The 17,015-nt window shown below is 34.2% G+C and overlaps 1 protein-coding gene across 10 annotated transcripts in view; it reads left to right on the top strand.

The window, feature by feature from the left end:
* The window catches only part of TFPI (tissue factor pathway inhibitor), a 102,263-nt gene that overhangs the window by 71,461 nt on the left and 13,787 nt on the right, over positions 1–17,015 (top strand). For all 10 annotated transcript variants that reach the window (XM_042949404.1, XM_042949406.1, XM_042949402.1 and 7 more), the window contains 3 exons: positions 7,474–7,512; positions 11,393–11,569; positions 12,425–12,610. In XM_042949404.1, coding sequence (XP_042805338.1) covers positions 7,474–7,512; positions 11,393–11,569; positions 12,425–12,610 — 402 coding nt within the window. The remainder of the gene's footprint in view (positions 1–7,473; positions 7,513–11,392; positions 11,570–12,424; positions 12,611–17,015) is intronic.

Raw genomic sequence — 17,015 nt, 5'->3', positions numbered from 1 at the left:
ACTGATTTTATATCTGCAATGAAATGAGTATAATTCAGTCTTCCTGGGCAGCTGTGAGTTGGCAGGAAAGAAACTGTTAGTCACACTGACTTAGTCTTTCCTTATCAGTACAGTGATCTTATAGCTATTCCTGTCAAAATAATGAATCTGAGAATCCACTTTGAGGCTCTCAGTGGCTACTAATGAGAAAATTCTAAACTGCATCAGAAAGCAGAAATAGGGGCATCTGGGTGGCTCAGTCAGTTAAACATCTGACTCTTGATTTTGGCTCAGGTCATGATCTCATAGTTTGTAAGTTCAAGCACCGAACTGGGCTCTGCACTGGCAGTGAGGAGCCTGCTTGGGATTTTCTCTCTCTCTCTCTCTCTCTCTCTGCCCCTCTCCTACTCTCTCTCTCTCTCAAAAATAATAATAATAATAATAATTATTATTATTAAAAAAAGAAGAAATATATATATATATATATGAAAATTAAGTCATTTTCTCTGGGACCTTGGAATATTGTAGAAAATACTATACTTACTGACCCCTGTAGATTTTACTGAGCTCAACTTTTCATATTTTTACTAAGTAATAATGCTTAAAAGTATATATTATATTGTTAAGGTTTATTGAACACTTTTATTTTGCTTTAATCCTATTAAAACAACATTGTTTCCTGAATTTTACAAACTATAATGTGGTTTCATCTCATCTCATTGTGATAGATCCCAAATCACTTCTGGTCACATTTTGAATGCTTTTGTCTCTGTTTTATTCTTCTGAATTGTGGGCTATTTGAAGGATAGAAGAAGCTGAATTATGTTTATTTCCCCAGTTTGTAGCCCCAAATTTCCCCACAGTGTGTTCTTAGCTCGTTGAGTGAAACTGTAGTGCTATAGAGACGATATCTTTAGTTAGTAACGCTAGGTGCCTTGCTTTTTCGCTTTTTCGCAAAACAGGCAGCTGTGCATTTTCACTTTGATAATGTTTTCCAGAATAGCTTTCACAAAACAGCCTTGGCATCATGATGCTCTTGCCTGTGGGAAAATGTCAGTGTGGTGAAAAGAGAGAACTTCTCTCCTCTGTGACTCTGTGGGGTGCTTTGTTGTATGTTCCATAGCTGACAGAAAAGGATTGATGCGAATGTATTTCCTTGACCTCAGAGCACTTATTTCCTTCTTTCTTCTCCATAGATGTGCTGGAAATGTTACTAACACAGATTAAGCAGTTCAGTGATCCTCTGTAGTGCCTTTGGTTTTTGTGATTGCCGGGTCGTTTTCCATTCATTATACCTCTTTCTCTTCCATACTGGGCCAAGTATCCTTCTGTGTTGAGTTGAATATCACTCAGGTTCAGCACCTTGGCTCAGAGGCCTGGTTGCTTCATTCTTTGTAATTCTCACTTTTTCGTTTAGCAGCCAACACATTTTCATCACCTGGCCTCTTTCCTGAAATACATACTTATTTCTTTTTTACAATTCACAAATCGTTTATTTCACCATTGTGCAAAGGTTACCCTTTTCTTTAGGAATTAATCAAACATAATCATTTGGTTCTTCACTGACTGTCTTGCTTATAATATCTTCTAAAACATTATTATCTGTTTATATACCTAATGTATAAATACGAGTCTCTTGCTTCCATATCCTTATTATATCTTCAAAAGCCACTTATGTTTTATTGTTTGAATACCTGAGCATTTTATATAGAAAGCTACTGTTAAGGATATAGCTGGCATATAGAAAAAGCATTGCCAGACTTTTAAAAAAATCATCAAAGGAGCAATTTCATCTTCAGCTATGATGGAGTAGCTGGAACTGAATTTTCTCTCATAATACAAATGACTAGAAAAGTGGGCAAAATATATGAAGCAACTGTTTGCAGACATTGATCAAAAGGCAGTGCAGGGGTGTCTGGCTGGCTCAGTCAGTTGAGTGTCTGCCTTCAGCTCAGGTCATGATCTCATGGTTCATGGGTTCGAGCCCCATGTCAGGCTCTGTGATGACAGCTCAGAGCCTGAAGCCTGCTTCAGATTCTGTGTCTCCTCTCTTTCTGCCCCTTCCCAGCTCATGCTCTGTCTTTCCCTCAAAAATAAATAAACATTAAACAAAATTAAAACAAAAAAGGCAGTGCAGGCTTGCGATCTTTGAGAGAAGGGGCACGTGAGGTGAGGCCTGCCTTCTCTCAGCTTTCTGCATGAACGTGCTTCCGAACCACAGTCAATGGAGGGGAGTCCAAACACAGCATGGTGGTCTCCCTGGTAGAGAATATGGAATTGGAGATTGGGGATTGAGGTGACTGCGCTCTGAGGCATAATATGTTGGAGACAATGGACATATGTGGAGAAAAAGGGAAAAAGTCTGGATAAGGGTCCCTTTGAATTTGTCACTGAATAACAAAACTGCATGCATTTGATGAAATTCCTTAAGTTTGAGAAAATAATTATAGTGATTTGTAAGTGGGACAATTCCCAGAGTTCTCATATAACTGGGAAAAAACCCAAATATATTGATGAAAAATTATAAGAACTTGCAGAAGATTTTAGGTATCTCACTGGAGGAAAGGACAGTGTAAATATTTATATACACATATACTGGCAATGAACAAATAGAAAATTAGACAAAATTTTTAAAAGGACAATTCCATTTAAAATAATGGAACATGAAGTTCTTAGGGGTGGATGTAAATTCAAAAGTGCACAACATGTACAATGAGATCTATAAAACATTGTTAAAAAGTCATTGGTAAATAAAGAAGACTTTAATAAACAGAGATAGAAAACCTATTAAGAGATTGAAAGACTCATTGTTGTTAGGATATAAATTCTCCCCAAATGGATCTGGAAATTCTATCCTATTCCAATCAAATTCCAGCACATTTTTGTTTGTACATTAATTAGTCAACTCTAAAATTGATATGCAATACAAAAGACCTAAAATGGCAAAACAATTCTGAATAGAAGAGCAAGTTTGGAGAATTTTATCTGATTTCAAGAGTTATAGTACAGCTGCAAAAATTGAGGAGGAGGATGTGAGTATAAGTACAGAAATCAGTGGAACAGAATAAATAGTCTAGAAACAGATAGTACACAACCATGGTTATTTGATTTTCTATGAAGATGGACATATTATTTTTATAAATAGAATAACAGTTTAATAAAGAAAAAGTAATAAACATGATAAAAGCTTTGCTTCGTTTCAACCTGAATGTTACTTGTTACTCTCTGAAATTCTGTTTCTTCCTGTGCACATTGAGGATGTGATAATCACATAGACAAATCATTAATGCTACTTACACAAATATTTACATTACTTGTTCAAGGGAAAGATCCTTTCCAGTAAATAATGTGACTGTAGGCTTGAAAGCACTTGGAAACATTAGAAAATAACGACATCAACATGTTGTCATTTTATCCTGCCGTGCCTGCTCATGTCTCTGTCTACAAAATTATATATTTTTTTCATTATGCTCATCATAAGTAGTTTCAATTTTTACTCATGTGTAAAACATGCTGCTTAGTTGACATGATAAGGTATGAATACTATAGAAGCAGCCAGTGAAATCTCTCAAAAGTGGTCCTCTTTATGCAGAGAACTTAATTATTTTACAATTAACTAAGATCAATGTGACTATTTTAAGAAATTGTTGGTTTTTGTTTAATATGTAATTACTTAAGCATAAATTATTGACAGAATGCTATTAGATCTTTCATTACAGAAATTCATACCAATTTTTAAGTGTTTTTCCTAGGGAAAGGGAAGATGGTATAAGTATGGTGCACATAAAACATATGACATACATTGTGTAGTACGGCTTGAAAGGTGAAATTCTGTATTATGAGGGAAGACCAATGACAACTATAGCTTGTGAACTACCAAGCCTGAGAACAGGGCAAGCCAAACGTTTCAGGAACTATGAATGTGTTTAGTTGGATATGTATGCACAGCTCTCCTTGTGCATGTAAAGTTGCTTTGTTAGTTGTTTTCAAATATGGATACTTTTGTTTGTTGTTTTTACCTATGTAATAGAGGCATGGAAACAAAGTTAATAGGTTTTAAAAAATAAAAAGTTTGCAAAATGGCTTTAGATACATGGCTTTCAAGATGTTTTGCCTTTTGGGTTAGTTGCTTTTTTTCCCACAACATTATCTTTGATTGCTATTTTTGGGAAAATAGGCACATTGTAGTGTTGGAAATTACAGAAGTAGATGAAAGATATCAAATTCTCATTAACTTTATAACCAGTCAGCCTCTACAGCAAAGTTAAAATAGGTATATTTAATTTCATAGAATTTCATCAATTCCTCAAACAGGTTTAAAGGCTCTAGAAAGTATGCTGTCTATATTAATTACTATTTTATTGGTTGGGCTAGTAGTGACTTTTCATGGGGCTTTTCATGGGGATTTTCTCCATAAGGAATTAAAGAGCATGTAAATACTTTTTCCATTCTCCTTATTTTTAACTTTGTCATTTCATGTTTTATTTGTTCAGATTGTGAAGACCTATTTACTAATGAGAGTCTTCTGTCCATATAGTCATTTTCCTACCTGCTTAGAATATTTTCTAGGCTGATTTCAACAAATAAGAAACATTAAAAATTAGTCTTATTCTCTGCTCTCCTACACAAGAGAAAAAAGATGAAAAAAGAATAGATTAAGTTACAATTCCTAAAATGTGTCCTATAATTATGAACTAAATTATTGAATATTAATTACATTTTAATATTTTTAATAAAATATTTAAAATGTGAATTCATATATATTGGGGTTAAAGGAGTTACTAAAATGGGAATTAGTAAAATATACTCTCATTACTCCTTAATATATCATTAGTAAATGTTATGGTTTTTTTTTTTTAATGTTTTTATTTATTTTGAGACAGAGAGAGACCATGAGCAGGGGAGGGGCAGAGAGAGAGGGAGACACAGAATCCGAAGCAGACTCCAGGCTCCGAGCTGTCAGCACGGAGCCCGATGTGGGGCTCGAACTCACAGACCGTGAGATCATGACCTGAGCTGAAGTCGGACGCTTAACCGACTGAGCCACCCAGGTGCCCCTATGTTATTTTTTTTTAAGTTTATTTATTTATTTTGAGAGAGAGAGCACGCATATGTGCACCAGTGGGGTAAGGGGAGAGACAGAATCCCAAGCAGCCTCTGAGCTGTCAGCACAGAGTTCGATGCAGGGCTCAATCTCATGAACCATTAGATCATGACCTGAGCCAAAGTCAAGAGATGCTTAACCGACTAAGCCCCCCACGTGTCCCAGTAATGTTATGTTGTAAATAAATCTAGGAAAATATGACAATTTGGATAATTTACTGTAAAACTTATCTATTTTTCAGACTGTAATTGGCATAATTATCAATTAAATTGGGTGTTCATGGTTCTTATTTCCAGAATCCTAAAAGCTAATCATTGGTAATATAAAAACATTTAAATTCTAGTGTGTTGAATCACTTAGTTGAGTTAATTCACATGTATATCAGCTAAATTAATCAAACTTGGAATGGAATCAGAAAACAAACAAGTTATCTCTTTTAAAACTGCTTGAACGTTGAAATTAGGCATTTCTATGTTCCCATCCAATGGCTGTTCTAGGCAAAACAGTATAAACTATTTAGCAGTCTAGTCTGATATAATGTTTATCTGTATATATTCTTTTGCTCTCATAAATTAAAACTGTAACAAATTAGTTGTATATAAAAATATTTTAGTGTAAGTCTATTATAACAATTCACTATCTAATTAAAGCACATTAAATGAGAGTTTTTTATTTACAACAAAAAAGACTCCTGAGGTTTCCTTAATATTTAAAATACAATTAGAAATATATCTTTTTTAAAAGACTATTGAATGAAACATAGTTTCAAAATTCAAAAAAGAGACTTCATTTCCTTCTCTTTCAAAGATGTTTTATTCTCCAAAAAATAACCCAACTGCTGATTTGGGTCTGAAAGAGGTATATAAGCCAACTTATTCTCTCTCTCTTTCTTTCTCTCTCAGTCTCCCTCTTTGCCTGTCTCTCTGGCCACACAACTAATGATAAGCTGCCTTGACCAAAGCTTTTCTGTGTAAACCAAATGATTGTACAACAAGCATCACTCAGCTTTACTTTTACATGAGTAAATTAAAACCACATATTAATCAATTTTATTTTTGAGACAGAGAGAGACAGAGCATGAATGGGGGGAGGGCAGAGAGAGAGGGAGACACAGAATCGGACGCAGGCTCCAGGCTCTGAGCCATCAGCCCAGAGCCCGATGTGGGGCTCGAACTCACGGATCGCGAGATTGTCATCTGAGTTGAAGTCGGATGCTTAACCGACTGAGCCACCCAGACACCCCCTATCATTAATTTTTAAAGTTTATTTATTTGAGAGAGAGAGAGAGAGAGAGAGAGAGAGAGAGAGAGAGAATCTCAGGAGCCTGAAGTAGGGCTCCACGCCCTGCAACTAGAGTTGGGGCTTGAACTCAGGAACCACTGTGAGATCATAACCTGAGTTGAAACCAAGAGTGGGAAGCTTAACTGACTAAGCCACCCAGGCACCCCTCATTACCTATCATTTAAATTAGAACTTAGAATCCATACTTTTATATAGTGGGTCAAAGACAAGTGGCATCCTAGTTCTTGAGTGGAGTTATTCCATTAATTCTTTGATGTTAAACCAAAAAATATGTCACAGATACCTTTTGTTTCATTTCTCTTCTGTACTTGGAAATAATAATACAACTTGTAATTGGGTTGAGATAATTATTCAGGGAAAGGAATCAGGAAAAAAGATAATTCTGGTTTTTTCCACCCCTACTATCAATTCTCTATAGAAATTGTCTGTTTTTATATGCAAAGTAGGCTACTTGAATTACTTCCATATTTCACATTATCTTAATGACTTTTTAAAAATATAACTTATTGTCAAGTTAGCTCATACATAGAGTGTATACAGTGTATTCTTGGTTTCAGGGGTAGATTCTATCTCAATTACTTTTTTTTTAAAGTTTATTTATTTCTTTTGAGAGACAGAGACAGCGCATTGCGAGGAGGGGCAGAGAGAGGGAGAGAGAGAATTCCAAGCAGGCTTCTCACTGTCAGTGCAGAGGCCGATGTGGGTCTTGAGCTCACAAACCATGAGATCATGACCTGAGCCGAAGTCAAGAGTCAGACGCTGAACTGACTGAGCCACACAGGCACCCCATATCTTAATCACTTTTAATTACAGATCTTTTGAATAGCAAATGAAGTTCACCATGAATTCATGCTTTTGTCAATGTGTTAGAAACTTTCAACATCATTTTTGAGACAGTACTATGTTACAATGCAGATGGCTTCATATTTATAATAATTAAAATTAATCTTTAGATAAAATAAGAAATTTATTGACATAGGAAAGAATAATTTTAATGGTAATAAACACATCATTCTAATTTTTTTAAATTGAAATGTATATGTAATTTATTTATAATTTGTGGTAATTGATACACGTTTTTCTCACAGATTATATAAAGACCAGGACAGAGACCACATTAGAAAAAGGTAAACATTCATTTGTATGCTAACTAGAATGTATGTAAGGCACTTAGAAATTCAATTTTTAGTTTTCTTTGATACGGAGTTCATCATAACCCCATGCAATATTTGAAATGGTGTTTTCAGTAGATATAATGAAAAATTAGAAACAAATACATGCTATTTGGTAGGGAAGCCTTCAGATGCTATATTTACACCCATTTTAATAAAGCATGATATTTAGTATTAGATCAGTCACATTCCAGAGTCATGCACATGCTATTTCAACATCTCCGGAACAGTACTTTAGATGCCTCTAATCTTTAGTTCTCAGAGCTCTAATCCCTTGATATCTCAGCATTGTGTAGCTTTGGCAAGCTTTATCCAGTATTCCCCTGAATGAATATATGCCTTTGAGTTGTCAACAGTCTGTATGCAGAAGTAAATGGAAATATTTAACAATAAGTGCTCTTGTCAATGTTATTTAGTGTGTGTGCATACTTTTTATTTTGTGATTTAAATTATTTTATTTATTGATTTTACCTAAAAATAATTATCTCCTGATGAATATATTATATTAGCACATGAAAAAATGTACCAATATATTAAGAAAGATATTCTCCTTTTAGGAAAGTCTAGGAACTGACTTGGTCCAATTACCATTTATATTATTTGCATTTGAATGAGATAACACTAAACAATGAGATCAAATTATTTAACTCAGACATGAAAAAGCTACAAAATTCAGTGTATTTTAATTTTACTGACTTTGATTTAACTGTGTGAGGGAGTTGAAAGCTTTTGTCAGTGATAACCTTAAGACATTAGACTTTGAATCAAAATTTGTAAAATAAATTCAGTGGCAAAGTTTGTACAAATACCATTGGTGGATATATTTATTTACAAATTTTAAAATAGCTTTCTTAAAATGCCGAGTTAATGTTTACAAAAATGTTCAATGCTTCAATTAAAAGAAAGGAAATACCAACATTTAAATGTTAGAATGTTTTTATAAAAATGTGAAATTAGGAAAAAGTTACATGCAGATAAAATTTAACATATAATTATGGTATTTATTGTATATTTAATAATTTAGAATCCATTTTTTTTTACTAATTCATGTTAATATTTTTCCAAAAATGCAGTATCTTATTGTTAGCAAAGTTAATTGGCTCCAAACAGTAAAAATATTGACACTGTATGAAATACAATCTTATAAACTGTAAAGCACAGTATACATTATTAGATGTGAGGAAAAAGAATATGGGATACACAGGCGCTTACCTAAGAACCACAGGAATCACTTCTCCTAATTGAATCCCTATTTCCCTTTCCTTTCCTCTATAAAATGAGCATATTCAGAGAAACAATTCTTTTACCTTTAACAAGTTATGAATTTATATTTTTTTCTGAGTTTTGTCAGATTGTAATTAACTCAAGAAAAAAATATATATATCATTTCCTTAGATACAAGGCAAAAATGTTCATCCTGTGTAGGTTTATGGAGTTCTTAATCATCCTAGAATAGTGGTCATATTCAAGAGCAAAATAAGGGCTCCTCAATTGTGATTATAACCTACTCCAGTTCACTGCATTGCTTTGCTCAGTGAGATCACCAAGCCTCCAGAATCCCCAATCTGTAGAGTTCAACTTCAGCGTTTGTAGGAGATATGACAATAAGTAGGAGACCCAGGGATGAGAGATATGCTGTGTCAAAGGAAGAGCAAAGATCAGGAGCAACTTGAATGAATACATTTGTCAAGAGTCAGGGAGGTAGGTGGCAAAGTTGCTTGGCTTAAAAGGTTGTTAGAGAGCAGTGAGGTAGGTAGGTAGGTAATTAGTTTCCTAGTTAGGAGTTCCTCTTCTCTTCATTCTTAATTGATACAGTACATGGAAATTAGAGACTAAAGCTATCAATACTATTCACACGTGTTAAAAAATGTTCAGATGTCATAACCAATGTATAATAAAGACCTCTAAGCATATCAATTTGAAGTTAACTCTGTGATATGTTTTCTAGCATCAATATTGGAACAGTTATAAAGGCAACCATTTTGAAATGGTCTGGTTTAAAACAATTGTCAAGTATGCAGCCTCGAACAAAAGTTAACAGTGAAAATTAATGTGGTTTGTGGAGGTTGGTCTATAGCTTGAAGTCTGTATTTTGTGTTTTAACCAAGCATCAGTTTAGGCCAAGGATTGTGTATATAGATTTAATATGAATATTACTTTATCTGAGGAATATAGTGCATGAGTTTCTTGATTTGTAGCCTTATTTTAAACCGTAGGCCCAAGGAGAATTATTTTGCAAATGTGCAATTTCAACTTTGTCCTAAAATAAATTTATATCCTACAATGGGTCCCCATAAATAACAACTTGTAGTTGCATAATTTCTTAATTTATAGTTCTCAGCATAGTTTCTTATTGTTTTCTATTTTTATATGCAATATATTTTACCTCCTCCTTTTTGTTAAACATAGAATTCTTATATTCTCCGTCAAGATGATTTCAAATTTCATAAGAAGTACACGCTAAGGTCAAAATGTATCAAAATAATATTTGAATGTATTTTTTGCTCTTTCTCTTATAGAAAAGCATTACAAAAATTTAGAATTGTTTTTTTTTCCCTTGTGCCATAAACTTAACCACAAATTGTTACTATGGGAATAATAGTAACATTCACCTTGAGAAACAAGAGGCAATAAAGAATAAACAAAATAACTTCCAAATTGGTACTTTGAGAAGTAATAGAAAGTAGATATTTTATACTATATTAAATAGAATGTTTTATTTAATAAAACAGTGCTTTCATGGGAAATTGTTTTTTTTTTCTGAAGATCTGCAACTGTTGCAGAAATCTTTAACATTATTAAATATATGCTCTTTTCATAGTAAAACACTCCTGAGTATTGCTTCCCTGAGACAGAAGAACAAGTTGCTTTAAGATGTAAAAGGATATACTACAGTTCATTTTGCCACTCTGGTAATATAGGTGCAGGGGAAAAATGAAGAAATTGGAGCTTTGCCCTAAAAAATTCAAGCCCCATATATCTTGCGGTCATAATTTTGAAAATAAATTTAATTCTCTTCTTTACAGAGTACGCATGTAGACAAGGTTTGTAATGTAGATCACAGTGGCGCAAGTTTGTGGCAGCTGTGTTTAGTCTGGTTTGGAGTACTATCAAAGAATGGGTATTAGGTTTTTTTCAAATGCCTCTCCAATCCCTGAACATGTATTTCCTTTCTGATTCTATACTGTTGGAGTCACTCCAATGCCTGGAAGAAGAAAAATAAGAGACACAGTGGTAGATGTCACACCTAATACAGATTCCAGCATAAGTATTCAGGAACTTCTAAGAATAGCTCTGAAAGCTTCCATACGCCTCAAAGCTTCTGCTCCAATATTTTAAAAATTGAAACCATTGTAATAACGCAAGACATTACACCTCTTTCCCTAATGAGAGCCTACCCCTGAAAAATATGAAATATTCCTAGATCTTTCCTAAATGTCAATGCACATAAGCCTAATAAACATAATTAGACCAAAATTTTGTCATAATATTTTGTGCTTCCAAACCAAGGGTAAAATAAAATGCCTTTATTCTCTCCATTCATGAAATAGTTGATAGTTATTGCCCTACTAATTTACTATAAGAAATTTAGAACTTGAAATTTCAATAGCAACTATATGTGACAATAGATGTATCTTCCTTATTCTAAATGTCACAGTAGATGCAGTAGATTATTTAATATTATGCAGTTGTGGATAAAGTTCTATGTTTACCTTTTATCTTTCACTTTTCATGTTTACTCACTAAGTAACTTCCACTTCGTCAGTTATACATTTAATCAACACAAATTATTCACAAAAAAGAGTATTCTTTCTGACATGTTTATAATTTCTAGAAAAGCCAGAATTCTGCTTTTTGGATGAAGACAGTGGAATCTGTCGAGGTTATATGACTAGGTATTTTTACAGCAATGACACAAAGCAGTGTGAACGTTTCAAGTACGGTGGGTGCCTTGGCAATCAAAACAACTTTGAATCACTTGAGGAATGCAAGAACACCTGTGAAGATGCAGGTAAGTTTATTTCCCATCTCGTTTTACTTCATTTAGAGTCATTCCTTTAAAAATAAGGCATCTTAGAAGATGTTCAGCTTTACTCAGTTTTTGTTCCAGCCATGCAAATGAAGATACATTTGCATCCACTAAATCTGCTAAAAATTAGTCACTATGTTAACTTAAAAAAAAGAGGGCACTTGGGTGGCTCAGTCAGTTGAGCATCCAACTCTTGATTTCAGCTCAGGTCGTGATCCTAGGGTCATGATCTCATGGTCATAATCTCAAGACCCACGTCAGGCTCTGCTCTGACAATGCGGAGACTGCTCAAGATTCTCTCTCTCCTCTCTCTCCCTCTCCCCTTCTCTAAAATAAAATAAATAATTTTGTAAAGCACTGGAAAGTTAAGAAATGTATAGTGGAAATTATTTCCATAGATTTTTTTTAAGTTACATTACTTAATTTTCTGTCCTGAGAATATTGTAGTACAACGTAGGCATAAGAATCAGGCTGCTGAAATCCCTTAGATTTATAACAATTTGAGAGCAAGTAGTACTTTGGAACCTACCACAGAAAATCAATCATCTTTTTTCTAACCATAAAATTTATTGAAGGATTGCCTTAAAATTTAACTGTTAACTTTTTTGGCCAAGAACTACAAAGTTGCTCACAGAAATATCTTTTTAACTGTATATATAACTGTATATTAACTATATATGTGAGTGTAGTAAATATTTATTGTTAACTAATTTAACATAGCAATGTGAAAAAATTTTCAGAAGTCTACTCTTAACACAACCACTATGCTTTGCTTTACATGTACAATTATGAACTTATGACACTGCTGTGTTTTAATTGGCTGTATTTTTTTCCCAGTGAATGATAACCAGCTGGATATGATTGTGAATAATACATTACTGTCTGAGACTACAGACAGTGTATTACCACTTTATTCTACAACTAATATGTTACTGCCTGAATCTGTGAATAGTACATTACCGCTTGATTCTGTGAATAATGACTCCTTCACTCCCCAGCCTACCAACGTCCCTAGCTTTTTTGGTAAGAATCTTTTTAAAATTGCTACCAGAAAAATATTATGGTAGAAATAGAAGTGGAAGGTATATGAGAACTTTGCGATTCGCTTTTTTAAGCAATGTAGCTCTTGTTATCTAATAATAGGTGTGTTGAAATACTGAGATTCAAAATGTTTAAGTCTTTCAGTCTCATAAGGGTGATAATTTTCCTAATCTATTTTAAAGTATGCTTTGAAGTAGGCTTTTGATTATATATCACATGAAAACTTCCCTATGATATTCAACTCTAGGCCAAATTATCATATAAAATAATTCTCACAATTATCAGCATCAACATCTGATGGTAAAGTGCTATAATGGCAGCAATGTATAAGGTGCTCTTAAATTGAGCATGGTATTGGGCAAGGCCTCAGGTGTTTGGTCACAGGACAGATTAGGAATTTGTTGACTAGCCATCCCCAAAGGTTAGGTCACTCTGAAAGGAATTTTCTTTTGGATTTCTGCAAAATTCTTTTCTGGGCTATGCCTGGGCTATTTAGGGCTATTCTGAAGATACTTTTCAGCGTATTTATCAAATTTAAACAAACATTAAGGAAATATACCAACAAAACTGCAGAGCTGGAAAAAAATAGTAAAATATTGAAAAACATAACCAGAAACCACAAATATCTGGGCAGTTAAAAAGCATCTAGAAAGCTGAAAGTTAACAGGATAAAGATAAGGTCCTACCTAAATTTTAAAAGTCACATGTGCTCATTCAAGAATTGGAGATTTTGCTTAGAAGCAGTCCATGTGAAAGTTTTAAACGTAAAGTTGACAAGACTTGGAAGAGTTCTGTGGCTGTTAAATTTGTAGCCTTTGGGTAAAAAGAGACAGGGGCAGGGGTTCTCCACCCCAGCCATGTATCAGAATCAGATGGTATTCAGAATCAGACAGTCTCTGAGCAGGTCTTTGCAACAAACAAACAAACGAGCAAGCACATGGCAAACAAAATGTCTGCCCAGATGGATTTAAAGCACTGCAAATGTTAACTATCCCTCATCTAGAAGGAGGGATATACATACCAAGTTTAGTCCCACACTGACCTGATCACGTCTGTGGGATTTGCTTCAGCCCTGAATGCCATACCTTAGAAGTCACAAAGAGAACCGGAAACATGTTTACAGAACGACTGGGAAGTATAAGGAGATGTGAGATCTAAAGAGGGAACATCATATAGACTCTATCATGTGAAAGAAAAATTAGGTTCTCTATATCCCTAAACCTCTGTCCTCTCCATTTTAATCTGCTCCTCCCCACATCCTTACCCTTCCTTATTTCCCTCAAGCCAGCCTAAGGATCAGGATTAATTTGTGAAATCTAAAGTAGATGTCTCTTTCTGTAAAGTGTTTATTTTTTAATGTGAGGTCTTAAAAAATGAATGGGTAGTTTAGGGATTAAATTCCCTAAATTGTAGGCATTCAAATTCTAATAGCACTTGAGATGTCATTAAAGGGCATATAACATTTCAGAGGGAGTTTGAAAACATAGTATATTCAAATGCCTTCAGGTCCTTAGATTAGATTCTATAATTAGAGCAATGAATTCAATGCCAGATGAATTCGAGTCTCATTTTTAAACAATACTTTGTAATCATGGTAAGAATAAATGTCTTTCTAGTTCTGATTTTTTATCTGTAAAATTAAGTAATTTCATTGCATTGTTTGTGTTCTTGCAGCCCTGTGTCTTTCAGTGACATTTTGTTTAATCCAGTTAAGAGTCACATATTGAAAAAGCATGCTAAATCCTATGGTGTGAAAGATGTGGAAGTTTAGAATAACAAACTTAATGGGCTTAAAGATACATGTGATACAATATATCTGCTAATAAAATAATTGCATGAAATCAGTTTTCAATATGTTTCAATATTTTTTGTTTGGATTACTTCACTAATTCAAATAAAGGTCTTCATTCATTTGTCATTATAATGAATGGAGTAAGTCAGGAGATGTTTGTGCCTTAAAGTTTTATGAAATATAAAAATGGTTTTTGGCAGGTACTTTACCAATATAGAAAGGAAGAGACGGGCACCTGGGTGACTCAGTCAGTTAAGCGTCTGGCTCTTGATCTCAGCTCAGGTCATGATCTTGAGGTTCGTGAATTTGAGCCCTCCATGGGGCCCTGTGCTAATGGTGCAGAGTCTGCTTGGGATTCTGTCTCTCCCTCTCCCTCTCTCTCTGCTCCTCCCCTGCTTGTGCTCTCTCCCTCAAAATAAATAAACTCAGAAGAAATGTCTTAATAAAAATTAAAAAAAAAGAAAGGAAGAGATAAAATACATGTGAGAAAGTAAATGAGTTTTCAATACTGTCTGATAAATGTCCTGAGTTTTTATGTAGCTGCACAATAAAAAGTATACCAAATTAATGGTTATAATGATAAATTATTAACTAAGGAAACAGTAAAAATTCACAACATGAACTTAAAAGAAAACATTAAGAGGATTTTTATTTAACACAAGAGACGTTTAATTCTTTCATAGTAACTGCATTTAAAATTAGGGAAAATCTGCCTCCTTTCTTTTTGTCTAGAGAATTTTATTTTTTATTGTGTTCGTTTGCTTCAAAATCTAAATTCCTCTAGCCAGTTTTACTGTTTTTCCTTTTTTTTTTTTTCTAGGAGTATTTATTTCTCATTCTTTCGTTTTTCTAACATTCCTAAGTCAAAACATGAAATAATGTTGCAGGAACTACTATGGGAAGTTTGATACCAAGAGTGGCTTAACGTGTAAAGGGTGACAGTGAAGCTCCACCTTAACTATTTTTAAGATCTTCATGATCCCTCGTCCACCCCATCCAAGTGCAGGTCGGAATGCAGCCATCCCTCCTCAATGCGACCTGGATGATCCTTTCTCCATCTCATCCAAGTAGCGGAATGCAGGAAGGCAACTGTGCCCCCACGTTTCCTATACCTAGATTATCTCTCTCCTATTCCACCAACGGTTTTTGCTGAGGTCTATGAAGACACTCTTCATATTCCAGCTCTAAAATAGCTACATCTACCAAAGTTTGCAATTATATTAAGATATGTTATTACAATTTAAGAAAACATGGTTCCATGGATTTTTTTTTTCATTTTCTTTTTAACATTTATTCATTTTTGAGAGACAGAGACAGAGCATGAGTGGGGGAGGGGCAGAGAGAGAGGGAGACACAGAATCCAAAACAGGCCCCAGGCTGTGAACTGTCAGCACAGAGCCCGATGCCGGGTGCGAACTCATGGATGTGAGATCATGACACGTGAGCCGAAGTTGGCAGTTTAACTAAGCCGCCCAAGCCCCGCTATGGTTCCATGTTTATGTAAGACCTTGTTATTCTAGGTTTTAGCAAATGTGTAAGCTTCTCTGTATTAGTTTCTTTTGAAAAGATGTAAATCTTTTTTTATTTTGATTCAGTGAATAGGAACAATATCATACCCCACAACACAAATAGGATAGTAATAGTATTCATTTAAAATTCTTTCCATTAAATAACAGTCCTTAGGTAGGATATTTGAATATTCCCAAAACATGCTAGATTATGTTGTTGTTATTAAGTAGAATATTTTTAAATATAATTTTAAAGTTTCTCTTCATGATGATAATAGGAAACATTTTGAAAGTTTTGCATGCTTTTACTAGAAAATGGTTTGGTGATTTTTTTAATTGCTATTTATTCTTAACTACATATTGCACATAATCTTGAGAATTTTTTTTCTAGTGAACCATCTTGACTGAAGATATCTGAATGCTTACCAAGCATTCTCTCACTACATGTGTGAGAGAAATAATTCTAAAACAATCTCTGTAAACATGTGCAGTTCTGTGCATAATTTTCAGAATGAAAAACTACCACAATTAGTTTTCTTTGACTTTTCCCTTGTGACTGGCACTATATTATAGTAGATAAAAGACTCTGAGCCTGAAGAGTTGGGCTCAAATCCCAGGTCTTTCACTTACTAGCTCTGCAACCTTGAGATACTTCATAACCTCTCTGAACCTTTTTCCCAGTGTAAAATGAGGATGATAATATAGTACCCACCTTACAGGTTTTGTTGTCAAGTGAAATCAGTCGATATACATAGCTCACTTAGCATAGTGCCTGATACCTATTCCATGCTATATAAATATTACTCATTATTATTATTTATGGGATTCATAGAAATACACTGACAGTGCAGAGCCTGCTTGGGACTCTCTCTCTCTCTCTCTCTCTCTCTCTCTCTCTCTCTCTCTCTCTAAATAAATAAATAAATAAACTTTTTAAAAAGTGATTTATTTTCTTAGTTCTCTTTACTTCTGTATGTCAGCTCTTAATAGCTGCCTTGGGACTACATCAGTTATATGATATTTGGGAAAAAAATCTTCAGATAGACTTCAAAAGCCCACTGGCAACTCAATCTGATATTTGGAAAAT

The sequence above is a fragment of the Panthera leo genome, chromosome C1 (assembly GCF_018350215.1).
Source record: "Panthera leo isolate Ple1 chromosome C1, P.leo_Ple1_pat1.1, whole genome shotgun sequence".
In the NCBI taxonomy this organism is placed as follows: Eukaryota; Metazoa; Chordata; class Mammalia; order Carnivora; family Felidae; genus Panthera; species Panthera leo.
This window is presented reverse-complemented; position numbering and strand designations above follow the sequence as displayed.